The sequence below is a fragment of the Phoca vitulina genome, unplaced genomic scaffold (assembly GCF_004348235.1).
Source record: "Phoca vitulina isolate PV1807 unplaced genomic scaffold, GSC_HSeal_1.0 scaffold22, whole genome shotgun sequence".
NCBI lineage: Eukaryota > Metazoa > Chordata > Mammalia > Carnivora > Phocidae > Phoca > Phoca vitulina.
This window is the reverse complement of record NW_022589725.1, coordinates 32,003,743-32,016,310: the sequence shown is the minus strand read 5'-3', so window position 1 is coordinate 32,016,310 and position 12,568 is coordinate 32,003,743. Positions and strand designations below refer to the sequence as shown.

General features: G+C 42.5%; 1 protein-coding gene across 12 annotated transcripts in view; it reads left to right on the top strand.

Annotated features, from left to right (window-relative positions):
- The window catches only part of RALGAPA2 (Ral GTPase activating protein catalytic subunit alpha 2), a 336,447-nt gene that overhangs the window by 70,052 nt on the left and 253,827 nt on the right, over positions 1 to 12,568 (top strand). For 10 of the 12 annotated variants that reach the window (XM_032419573.1, XM_032419574.1, XM_032419572.1 and 7 more), the window contains 4 exons: positions 4,068 to 4,245; positions 4,791 to 4,906; positions 8,166 to 8,304; positions 10,062 to 10,261. In XM_032419573.1, coding sequence (XP_032275464.1) covers positions 4,068 to 4,245; positions 4,791 to 4,906; positions 8,166 to 8,304; positions 10,062 to 10,261 — 633 coding nt within the window. Of the gene's footprint in view, positions 1 to 4,067; positions 4,246 to 4,790; positions 4,907 to 7,036; positions 7,255 to 8,165; positions 8,305 to 10,061; positions 10,262 to 12,568 lie in introns of those variants that run through there. The other 2 variants (XM_032419581.1, XM_032419580.1) reach the window with 2 other exon arrangements.

The window sequence follows — 12,568 nt, the reverse complement described above, 5'->3', positions numbered from 1 at the left end:
GGAGAAAGTTCTATGTGTGCTCGAGAATGAGTATTCTGTTGTTTTAGGGTGGAATGTTCTGTATATATCTGTGAGGTCCATCTGGTCCAGTGTGTCATTCAAAGCTCTTGTTTCTTTGTTGATTTTCTGCTTAGATGATCTGTCTGTTGCTGAGAGTGGAGTATTGAGGTCTCCTACAATTAATGTATTGTTATCAATATGACTCTTTATTTTGGTTAACAGTTGGCTTATGTAGATGGCTGCTCCCATGTTGGGGGCGTAGATATTTACAATTGTTAGATCTTCTTGTTGGATAGACCCTTTAAGAAAGATATAGTGTTCTTCTGTTCTCTAACTAGAGTCTTTAGTTTAAAATCTAATTTGTCTGATATAAGAATTGCTACCCCAGCTTTCTTTTGAGGTCCGCTGGCATGGAAGATGGATCTCTATCCTTTCACTTTCAGTTGATGTATCTTTAGGTTCAAAATGAGTCTCTTATAGACAGCATATGGATGGGTCCTGTCTTTTTATCCAATCTGCAACCCTGTGCCATTTTATGGGAGCATTTAGGCCGTTCACGTTGAGAGTGATTATTGAAAGATGTGAATTAATTGTCATCATGTTGCCTGTGAAGACCTTGTTTTTATAGATTGTCCCTGTAAATTTCTGTTGTAGATCACTCTTGGGGTCCTTCTCCTTTTATAGAACCCCCCTTAATATTTCTTGCGGGGCTGGCTTAGTGGTCACGTATTCTTTCAGTTTCTGCCGGTCTTGGAAGTTCTGCATCTCTCCATCCATTCTAAATGACAGCCTTGCCGGATAAAGTGTTCTTGGCTGCATGTTCTTCTCGTTTAGTACCCTGAATATGTCTTGTCAGGCCTTTCTGGCTTGCCAGGTCTCTGTGGATAGGTCTGACATTATTCTGATGTTCCTCCCTCTGTACGTAAGGAATCTCTTCCCCCTAACTGCCCTTAAGATGGTTTCCTTGGTTCTAGGATTTGCAAGTTTTACTATTACTTGCCGGGGTGTTGGCCTGTTTTCCTTGATCTTGGGAGGGGTCCTCTCTGCCTCTAGGACACGAATGTTTGTTTCATTCCCCAGATTAGGGAAGTTCTCAGCTACGATTTGCTCAAATATATCTTCTAGTCCTCTCTCTCTCTCCACCCCCTCCAGGATTCCAATAATTCTGACATTGGAATGCTTCATGGTGTCACTTATTTCTCTCATTCTATTTTCATGTTCAGTTGTTTTTTCCCCTGGCCTCCTCTTTTCCCTTTTATCTATTAAATGGTCTTCCAGGTCACTAATTCGTTCTTCTGCCTCACTTACCCTAGCTGTTAGATTATCTAGATTAGATTGGATCTCATTGATAGCATTTTTAAGTTCTACCAATTCAGCTTTCATTTCTGCCCTTCGAGGCTCTATGTTGCCATTAATTGATTTCTCCATTCTAGCTATTGTCTTCAAATTGGTAGCCTGAATTCCATCTCCGACATATTGGTTATATCGGAATCCATTTGTAAATCTGTGGCATAAGTCATAATCTCTGAGTCTCCTATTTTGGGGGTTCCTCCTCCTAGTCATTCTGTTGAGGGGTGGTTGAAGGAATATATATAGTCCAAATTATTGACCACAACCCAAGCAAGATGCACCTGTTTTCTAGGGACCTTAGGGTTGCTGGCCTCTTGTTCTCCCAGCCTGTCTTCTGGGGGAGGGGCCTGCCACGCTGTTACTCAGGCAACCCTGTTTGGGCAGAGTTGCCCTGCCCCCCTGTGGTGGGGGATGGGCTCAGTGGGAACCAGTTTTTTGGGGCTCTTGTTCTCTGGTGGCTTTCCCTGGCGGATTTCTGCGTCTCTTCCGAGAGTCAGAGCAGAAGAGACCGTTTCCAACCCTCTGCCTCAGAGCAGAGAGATCGCAGTCTGTTCTTCAGTGAGCTCTCCAGGCCACACGGTCTCCGTTTCTGTCTGTGCTGCTATAAACTGCAGCGTCCTGGGTTGTGCACCCCTCCGCAGTGCTCCCATTCCTGCCTCCTGGTCAGGGCACATCTCTGCCCTTTGTGCTTCTAAAACCGCCACCGCCCCCCCAGTTCGCACACGCCACCCCACTGCTCAGGTTTCTGTCTAAAGTCCTTTCCCTGCCACTATGGGTCTGCGAGTCTGTGCTCGGTCCCCAGCGTGGGAGGCTATCGCTCACCAGTGGTGTAGGATCCCAACAGCCAGGCTCCCTTCTGCTGCCGTTTATCCTCTGGTATCTGCCCGAGGAATCATGGCTCCCTGCTTCGTACCTTGAAACCAACCGCCTGCAATATTCTGTTTGTAGAGATCCAGATCTTCTTACATCTCAGGCTGATTTTTTGGGTGTTCAGAGTGGTCTGGTAGATCTCCAGCTCAATTCCGGGAACCAGTTGGAATAGGGTCCCCTACTCCTCTGCCATCTTTTCCTCTCCCCTTACCACTACTTCTTACTTATCCCTCCGATTTTAATTAATAGTCTTACAGTTAAAATTTAGCAGGTTGTGACCTCATGTTTATTATTGGCCTTATTTATATTTTGTTAACTTAAATACAGTTAACATAAAAAGTTGGAGACGTGATAGAATTTTGTAGAAATTTTCCTCCAGTTGAATTTAATATAATTTGGTTAGATATACATAGAGCCATGTCATTTTTGGTCTCTTGTATTTAGCAATGTCACCACTTATTTTGCCTGCTTAGGGAGAGGAGGACAGGTGTGAGAGGTCATGAAGGTTTGTGCACAGCAGTGATGTGTCCCCAGGCATGTCTGAGAGTGTGTCCTGGAATCCACTGTTGATGGCCTAGAACTGTCTCCAGACAGGGTGTCTGTCTTGGTGTATTTGACTTCTATGGGGAGTCAGCCCAGCTAGCTTTTTTCCCTCCCTTGCCTTCCCTTGCCTTCCCTTCCTTTCCCTTCCCTTCCCTTGCCTTGCCCTCCCTTGCCTTCCCTTCCCTTCTTTCCCTTTCTCTTCCTTTCCTTTCCCTTGCCTTCCCTTCCCTCCCCTCCCCTCCCCTTCCCCTTTGCCTTCCCTTTCCTTGCCTTCCCTTCCCCTTTGCCTTCCATTCCCCTTTGCCTTCCCCTTTCCCTTCCCCTTTGCCTTCCCCTTTCCCATCCCCTCTCCCTTCTCCTCTCCCTTCTCCCTTCAGCTTTCCTGCAGAGCCTCATGTTTGGCTTAAACACTTGCTCTTAAGGAATCTGCACCACCTTGGTGTAGTTGAGAGAAGATCAGGCAGTCCCTAAGTTGCCTACATTTGGAGCTCACTGCATCTTTCAGCTTCATCTGACATGTTTTTCACTTATTTCCTTATTTAATTTCTTATATTGGTGTTATCCTTTCAGCCATTTAGAAATATAGAAACGGAAGTACTTACCTAAATTCTAGGAATGGGATGGAGCTGAAAGTAAGTGTAGAGGAGGATAAAAGGGTATATCTGCCTGTATCGATGTATTCCACCAAGTCATGCTGGTCGTTCAGAGTGCAGGGAAGCTGTTGGAGAATGCAGAGTAGGGACATGAGGCAAGGAACTTGGAGAGCTGCCCTGTCCCATTGAGCCAGGTCTTCAAGGTCTTATTTAGCTCTAAGATTTTTTGGGAACATTACATTATACATGTGCATATTGTAGTGACATGACAAAAACCCTATTCAAAGCACAGTGTAAATTTGGAGGAAGATTATCTTTGCATTGTTTTTGTGGATAACTGACTGTTGATGATACGGGCACTGTTGTAACTCACTTAACCCTGTACCAGTACTTTGTGGTAAATTCTGTTATCATCTCCATTTTACAGAGGGGGAGACTAATGCATAGAGAAGTTCAGTGGTTCTCCACTGGCCACAGCTAAGCCAGCAAGCAGCAGAGCCTGCGTTTGAACCCAGGCACTGTGGCTCCAGACCCCAAACTCTTAACCCTGTGCTTATGCAGCACGCCTGCTTCCTTGTCACTAAGAACTCGGTGAAGGAATTTAACAGTACCTTTAACTTCTAGTTTTTGTTTCTCAGAACTGATTCTGCATTGCAGTGCATCTCTGCATAAACATGTGTTTAATTTTGTCACCTTTAATTTTGTTTTTAGATAAGATGTGAAGGAATCAGGCTATTTCTTCTGTGGCTTCAAGCACTTCAGACAAACTGTGCAGAAGAGCAGGTGCTGATTTTTGCTTGCCTCGTGCCTGGTTTCCCAGCGATCATGTCATCCAGAGGGCCCTGTACGCTGGAGACACTCATCAATCCTAGCCCTAGTGTGGCTGATGGTGAGGAACATTAGCAGACCTTACCGGTTGAAATGACTCTTCAGGTTACATTGAGGAATTCCTTAGTTTGTCATTATCCTGAATAGAAATCTTTATTTCATAGATGGGTTCGGAGGAGGAATTATTCCCTGCTCATATTCACAGTAAAGTCTTACAGACATTAGAATTGAAAGAATCGGAGCCTATTTTATATGAAATGATGACAGGAGAAATTTACTGAAGTGGTGGAAACAGGAATGGAAGGGAGGGGACAGATGTTGGCAATAGCAGGAAGTAGAGACACGTGTGTCTGGAGTGTTTTTGTGGCTGTTAATGAGATTTAAATCTGCCATCCAAAACTACTGTTTATTGTCCTCACATGATTGTTTCATGAGTGGACATTCATCTGCTCACCCAGCTGTGTATTTTCATGCAGCATTCATGGGAGGACAATAGTGGCCTCCTGGGAGTATTAATGGCAGTATTAATGGCAGCCATTTGTATCCTGTGAGTTTTCAAGAAACTTGGCAGTTAGTTAATAGAGGGTAACTTTTTCCACTCTGCAGCAAAGATATATCCAGAAGAAATCACTCCACTCCTACCAGCCGTATCAGGGGAAAAGATCGCTGAGGACCAAACATGCTTTTTTCTTCAAATACTGTTGAAATATATGGTTATTCAGGTAAGAGCGAAATCATGGATATAATTCAGTAATGGTCTTACTCTCGACCGGAAAGAGAAAACATTGCTTCTTTTCTTCCTGCTCATATTTTGTATCTTTGCTTTTTCTTTGAGGTGATTCTTCGTAATACTTCACTAGAAATAGAATATATGCCAGTTCACATCAGCAAAGACCTGGCATACATACTATTTTGTGTGAGTGTGTATGTAAAGGAAAAAATTCAGTTCTCCATCTACTTTCGTATTATTACCGCATTCACACAGAACACTTGGCTTCTAACACTTGTGGTTACTGGATGTGTGGGTTTTTCCCTCACCAGGCGACTCTGCAACACCAGCTGGGTGTCCTGTCTGCCTTGAGATGGCATCAGATCCCACAGGTTAAGGGCTCAGTCCCATGAGCCTGTTCCATCACATTCAGGTGTCAGTCACAAGTAGGAAGGCCCCAGGTTACCCACAGCTTCTCTACAACTTAGCTACAAATCAGAGGTTCCCACAGCTCCTCCTCAGGTGCAGCTGCTTTGCTAGAGTGGCTTAAAGAACTCTGGGAAACATTTGTTTTCATTTACCAGTTTATTAAAGGATATGATAAAAGATACAGATGAACAGCCAGATGCAGACACACAAAGGGCATAGTCTGGGAGGGTCCCAAGCCTAGGAATGCCTGTTCCTGTGGAGTTGGGGTTTGTCACTCTCCCAGTACATGGATGTGTTCACTCACCTGGAAGTTCCCTGAAACCCCTGCTACTGGGATTTTTATGGAGGCTTCCTCACATAGACATGCTCTGCTTCTAGCCCCTCTCCCCTCTCTGGAGGAATGGAGGGGTTGGGGTGGGGGTGCTGAAAATTCTAAGTTCTTTTTTTTTTTTTTTTTTTTTTTTTTTTTAGAATTTTTTTTTTTTTTTTAGAGAGAGAGAATGAGAGACAGAGAGCATGAGAGGGAGGAGGGTCAGAGGGAGAAGCAGACTCCCTGCCGAGCAGGGAGCCCGATGCGGGACTCGATCCCGGGACTCCAGGATCATGACCTGAGCCGAAGGCAGTCGCTTAACCAACTGAGCCACCCAGGCGCCCCCTGAAAATTCTAAGTTCTAATCATGGCATGGTCTTTCTGGTGACTAGCCCTCACTCAGGAGCCATCTGGGAGCACCCCCCCCCCCCCCCCCCCCCCGCCCAGAGTTGTGTTATTAGAACAAAAGATGCTCCCTGTGCTCTTATCACTTAGGAAATTACAAGGGTTTTAGGGGCTCTATGCCAGGAAGTGGGGGCAGAGACCCATATGTATTTTCTATTACCTCATAGTATATTAATCTATTTTTGCCTCTTCGCTTCTTCCTGACCCCTGAACCTATGCTAGCAAGGCAGGATGGAGGAGGAGGCAGGCCCGGAAGCTGAACTGGCAGATCAGGAATAGGCAGAGCAGGCAGGAAGATTTGGGCAAAAGCATATGGTGTTATCTCTTTGTGCCACCAGCACAGACCTACTTGATGTCACATGTTCCTTTCTCTGTTTACCAACTGAATACGGAGTTAGTATCATTAGTTTGTGATTTCAGTAGGTGATCCCTTTTCTCTAGTCTACATTTCTGATATGGTTCAAAAAAAGCTACTGAATTCTTTTCTCTCAGCCAACACTTCTCCTATCTCTGAATTCTTCCTGGGAACTCTGTCCAGTCTCTGTGTCCTCCACAACCAAGTTTGTTGACTTTATAATCTCTGCTCAGTCCACTTTCTCTCCTGACACTCACTACTACCTGCCTCTGCCCTGTCACTGCTAAGATGGAGGCCCAAGACCCTGAAGGAGGTTTAGAGGTCAAGTCCAGAGGAAGGACACTTTAGTGTTTGCCTTACTTAATCTTTCAGGTGATCTGACATGGCCCCTTCTTCATGATATTCTCTCCTCCCCTAATGTTGTCTTCCTTCTTTCCTCCTCCCTTTCTTCTTGGCCAGTTTTCTTTAGGGGACTGTTTCTCTCTGCTGTCCCTCAAGATTCAGTCCTTGTCTCCCTTTCTGACTACTCTGTCCTATTGGGCAATCTTATCTGCTCTCCTCTTCCATTTCCTTTAGCCAGCACAAGAAACACAAGGATTCCAAAATGCCGAGAACAGACTGGAGTATTCTGCTGTCTTCTAGAAGCTGTGCATTTTGGCCCTACTGGCCCATTCCACCTGCATTTCAAACTCTACCTGTTCAGAAGCGGTAGGGTATTCCATCTGTCCCCGGAGATTGGCATGGAGTATCGAGAAGTTGGATGTGTTGGGGCACTTGGGTCTCATTCTAGATGTGTCACTAATGAGCTGTGCAACCTCAGATATCACATAATCTCCAGAATCCCACTGACGGAAGGATGCCGGTAATATAGGGTGGGGACTTTTATGCAGACTGTGAACCCCCTGAATCATGTGCAGACTTGTATGTGCATGTCCATCCCACTCTTCTTCCCTCCCTTCTCTCTACTGGGTCCTCAGAGCAGAGTTTCTCCCTTGGCTTACCCCGGAGAACTGCCGACAGGTTGCCAACACAGAGTCCCTCTGCCCCAGGGGCGGCCAAAGCCCCTCATCCCTTGACCTCAGATGCTGCACAAATGTTTCCACTTTCTAAGTGGGCTGCGTGTGTCATGAAGGAGGTTGGGAAGCTCTGCTTTAGAGTGCTCTGTGTTCTAACCAGTATTAAGAACCCGTGACAGGTGTAGCTGGACTGGCAGGCCTGGCTTATCTTAGCCTGTGGATTGCATTTAATAAGGACAATGCACTTTCCAAGTTTCTGTAGCTTTGCCTTCTGATGATACTGATTTTTCATATAGGTAACATTGGGTGAAATTCTTGCAAGGGATTATTTCCTTAATTCCTGCTTATTATAAATGGCCCTTTTTGAGTTTAAAAAAAAAAGTACCGGATTACATCTGACTAAATGTTTTAAGGGCAGAAAGAATGTTAAGTCATTATAGAGAACAGGTGGAAAAAAATATAGGCGTGATGAGTAGAGCAAGTTTAAAAACATATGATATCTATCATTGGGTGACTTTTTTTTAATACTAAGTCAAAATATCTTTAACATAGTTAACTTTTGTTTTAAAGTATTCATTCTTGTCATCGTTTGAGTTTTAAGATATAATTTCATTACATGATTGTCAACATTATTTGTCACCATGATTTTTTTTTTAATTTAGGATCAGAATTTTAATACAATAACAGCATTTCAGTTTAGTAGACATTAAGTTGAAATGTAAATGTACATATGTTCTTTCCCACATATTATCCAAAGGCTGCAAGCTTGGAGTGGAAGAATAAGGAGAATCAAGATACTGGTTTTAAATTTCTTTTTACATTGTTTCGAAAGTATTATCTTCCTCATTTATTTCCATCATTTACTAAGTTAACAAACATCTACAAACCTGTACTTGGTAAGTACTGATTGGGCCGTGTCTAGAGGATGTCCATAGGGAAGCTGTCCATTCTCTTTCAAAGTGACCTTTGTTTATTTTTAAGTAAAATAGTCATTTTATTCTTATATTTAATGGTAACTTTATTGTAAGAGGTTTAAAGTTTCCTAATAAATGATTTTACCTATTTGTACAAACTACATATTTGTACCTCAGCTCATAGCAATAAAGGGGACTGGGGCTCCTGTACTTAGAAATAATTCAACATGTGTCATGATTCTTTTTGGTATAATTATATTTAAAATCTTTTAATGGCTCTATTTTATTGAAACTGTTTATTGAAGGCAGTGTTCATTATATCACACCAGGATGTTAAAGTTTGCATTTCCTTAAGTCTTCTCTTATGGATGGTGGGGTATGGTGACCCCAGGCCTTGCCCAGTGGTGAGGCAGGCCAGCCCAGGCCACACAGCTGCCCACAGTAGGCCCTTTCTTTTATCCTGGATCTTCATCCAGCAGGTGCTACTTACAGCTTCTTATGGAGGAGCCGATGTTTGGGCAGCTGGGAAACCAGAAAGGAAGGAAACCATAAGGGAATTTCTAATTTTGCTGGTAAAGTTTTTCTTCTATGAAAAATGAAGGCTCACAGGACAGAAGTATCCCTTAGATTGGTGCTGGGGAGGGGAGGCAAATTTTCTTCTCCCTTTTATTTTAAAGCAGGCAAAATTAGTTAAAATGAATAATCAGGAACAATTTTGGAGGGGAAAAGTTTACAACAGACATTAATCCATCTGGGGAATGTGGACTACTAACTCAGTTGTCTTGGGTGTTTATTTACATATACACACACGTGTGCACGCTTGGATCAGAGGAAAACAGCAGAAGCTTGATTTTGAAAGATGTAGAAGTACTAACCTTTAGAGGTACTGCAATAAGTATTTGTTAGCTATATATATGTGGGTATTGTTTTCAGAACTTGTTTCTCATTTTATAAATAGTCTATATTCACTGTGGAAAACACAGTATACTTTAATATGCTGAACTTAAATTTATTTGTTGAGAACTTGTCTGCCTCATGCAGGTACCTCCAGGTGTATAAAAGTTAGTAAGAGAGTTGGACATACAACAAGTAGTAGCTCGAATCCAATACCATGTAATTTTTTGTATTGATTATGAAATTTAAAGAATGAGAAGGGGACTTCTTATTAATTCTTTGGAAATGGTGGTGTCCGATACCTCAAAGATGAATTCTTTCAGACATAAAGTAGTTTATACTGATTCTATTCTTTGGATTCATCTAAAGGGAAAAGGATATAAAACTAAAGTCCCATGGATTTGATTAGTGTAGTATTGGATGTTAAAATATCTAAAATGATTTAAAAAATAATAAAATGCCTAAAATGATGAAAAATGTCTATGCTTTTAGATTTGTTTCAATCATAAAATGAGATTAAATTAGTTGTATGTGAAAATATTTTTATTCTTATAATCTCATATCGTTTCTCAAATTTGTTAAAAATAGTTATTAGCTTAGTACTTCCATAGCCATATGCCCTAGCTGTAACAAGCAAACAGTAACAGTAGCCACCATCCCATCTTGGTCAGGTTGCAAGGCAGAATCAGAAAGAAGTCTACCAAAAGATGTCATCTTTAATAGTTTCTGGTTCTTTAATTTTAGTTGCTATTCATACGACCAAATATATATCTGCTTAGTTAGAAACTGAACCGTTTGTGGGGGTTACACTCACTAACCTAATCATGTATTCTGTTTTCTTCCAGACATCCCCCATTTGAGACCAAAGCCAGTGTACATTACTACAGCTCGAGACAATGAAAACATTTACAGTACAAAAATTCCATACATGGCAGCTCGTGTTGTTTTTATTAAATGGATTGTAACTTTCTTTTTGGAAAAAAAGTATCTAACTACAACCCAAAACACTAAAAATGGAGTTGATGTACTGCCCAAAATCATACAGGTGTGTCATTCATCTTCTTCTTATCTTTTACGAGGGAGGAATACACTAACACATACCAAAGTAATTGATTATTAGGATTTTGGTTCTTCAAGGATGTTGGTTATCGGGATTGGTTTTATTGGTGGGCTCTCTCTATATTGCTGAGGTGTCAGAGGGAGCTCTGAGGTAGCACTTGCAGTGCTCTGTTGACATTGCATGACCAGGCGATCTTGGGGGCCAGGGAGACATTCTGAGAAGATGGCTATTGTGCACAGACTCCTGGCTCCCTCTCATTTTCCCTCCTTTGCTCAAGTAACAGTGACCTCAGAGCATAAGACCAGGGGCCTGTGTTGCCTTCACCAATCCCCAGCACCAGGAAGGCCCTTAGGAATCATGTAGGTGGGCCATGGGAAGGACCCGTGAGACTGCCAACTGCCCTTCTGGGATCTCAGGGGAAGGAGTAGAAGAGCATCTCAGGATTTCGGGGTGCCATGATGGAAATCCTGGAAGAAAAGGCTGTCTCTCTCCAAGGCCTTCAGTAAAGACCTCTTTCTTTCTTTTTTTTTTTTTTTAAAGATTTTATTTATTTATTTGAGAGAGAAGGAGAGATAGTGAGAGTACAAGCGGGGAGGAGAGGGAGAAGCGGGCTCCCCGCAGAGCAAGGAGCCCAATGTGGGGCTTGATCTCAGGACCCTGAGATCATGACCTGAGCTGAAGGCAGATACTTAACCGACTGAGCCACCCAGGCACCCCAAAGACCTCTTTCTGTGTGGGGCCTGTGGTGTATCTTCCCTCTCTTGCGGTCCTTAGTCACAGACAAAAAGGGCTTTCCCAGCAGGCTGAGTTGCTTAGGGACTTTGCGCTGGGTGGAGCAGGACCACTTGGAGAGGTTAGAGAGCAGCTGCTTCATGGCAGGGACATGGTTTTATGCACAAAGTGTGGTTCACTTAGAGCAGGTTTGCTGATGCCCTGGAGTTCCCAGAAGCGTGACTAGGCCTCAGCTGGAAGAGTGCACACACTTGAGTGACAATTAGCATCTTGATGGAAGAGCACCAAACTGAGGTCCAGAGCACGTGTCCTCATTGATAAGAACTGACTAAAGAACTGGAGAAACATTTTCAAAGAAGTCTGAGGGGAATACAATTACAGTAAGAGCAACAAAAGACTTACTGAAGATTTTAAAAGAAAGCTTTGGGGTGCCTGGATGGCTCAGTCAGTTAAGTGTCTGCCTTCGGCTCAGGTCATGGTCCCGGGGTCCTGGGATGGAGTCCCGAGGCGGGCTCCCTGCTCAGTGGGGAGTGTGCTTCTCCCTCTCCCTCTGCTGCTCCCCCTGCTTGTGCTCGCTCTCTTGCTCTCGCTCTCTGTCAAATAAATTTTAAAAATCTTTAAAAAAATAAAAAAAGCTTTAAAAAACCTTAAATTCATTAGTTTAAAAATCTAATAGGTAAACTGTAAAACACAGTAATGATCACTGCTGAGAACAAAATTGATTTTCAAAAGGAATATCCCACAACACTAAGGAAAAATTCAAAGAGATGGAAATCAGAAAAGAATAAATATGATCTGAGGTCAGGTCCAGACCTACCTTGCAAGACATGAGGACAAAAGGAGAAAAAATCAGAAGTGATAATTTGAAAGAATGCAAAATTTACTTGAGTTGAAAAAAAGTCATGCCTTAGATTAACAAGGCCTTCAAGTCTCAGGGAGAATTAGCTAAACAGACACAAACCTAAACAGACATAAACCTATTTGACTTTCAGGGATTAAGAAAAAATTATCAGAGTTCCAGACAGAAACCACAAGTTCCTTCTAGAAAATGAGACAGAGTAGCATTGAATATTGAATCTAATCTATAACCCTCAGGGCTGAAAGAACTGTCAGTCTGACTGTCTTTCTCTTTCTCAGAACCTTGCTTCATATCACAGATGTCAGATTGATTTGAGTTCTAAATTGATTTAAGGTCTAAATATAAAACCAAAATGATAAAGAATTTAGGGGACAATCTAGGGGAATGTATAAATTAGGTAGAGATAAGTAAGACCCATAAGCCACAGAAGAAATGAGGTTCCACTTTATTTTAAAAATTTGAAAAAGGTTTGTATGTCAAAAGATAGAGTAAAGCCACATGTGGGCAACAGACTGTGAAAAGCATCTGTAACATCAGAGCTGTTAAAGGAGTTCATGCCTCTGATATATAGAGAATGCCTACAAATTGATAAGACAAACAGTCCAATTGAAAAACAGACAAAAGGAGATGAAAGAAAAGTTCACAGAAGAGGAAATAAAAATGACCCTGGATTTCACTATGAGCCGGGGAACACCGTTAGT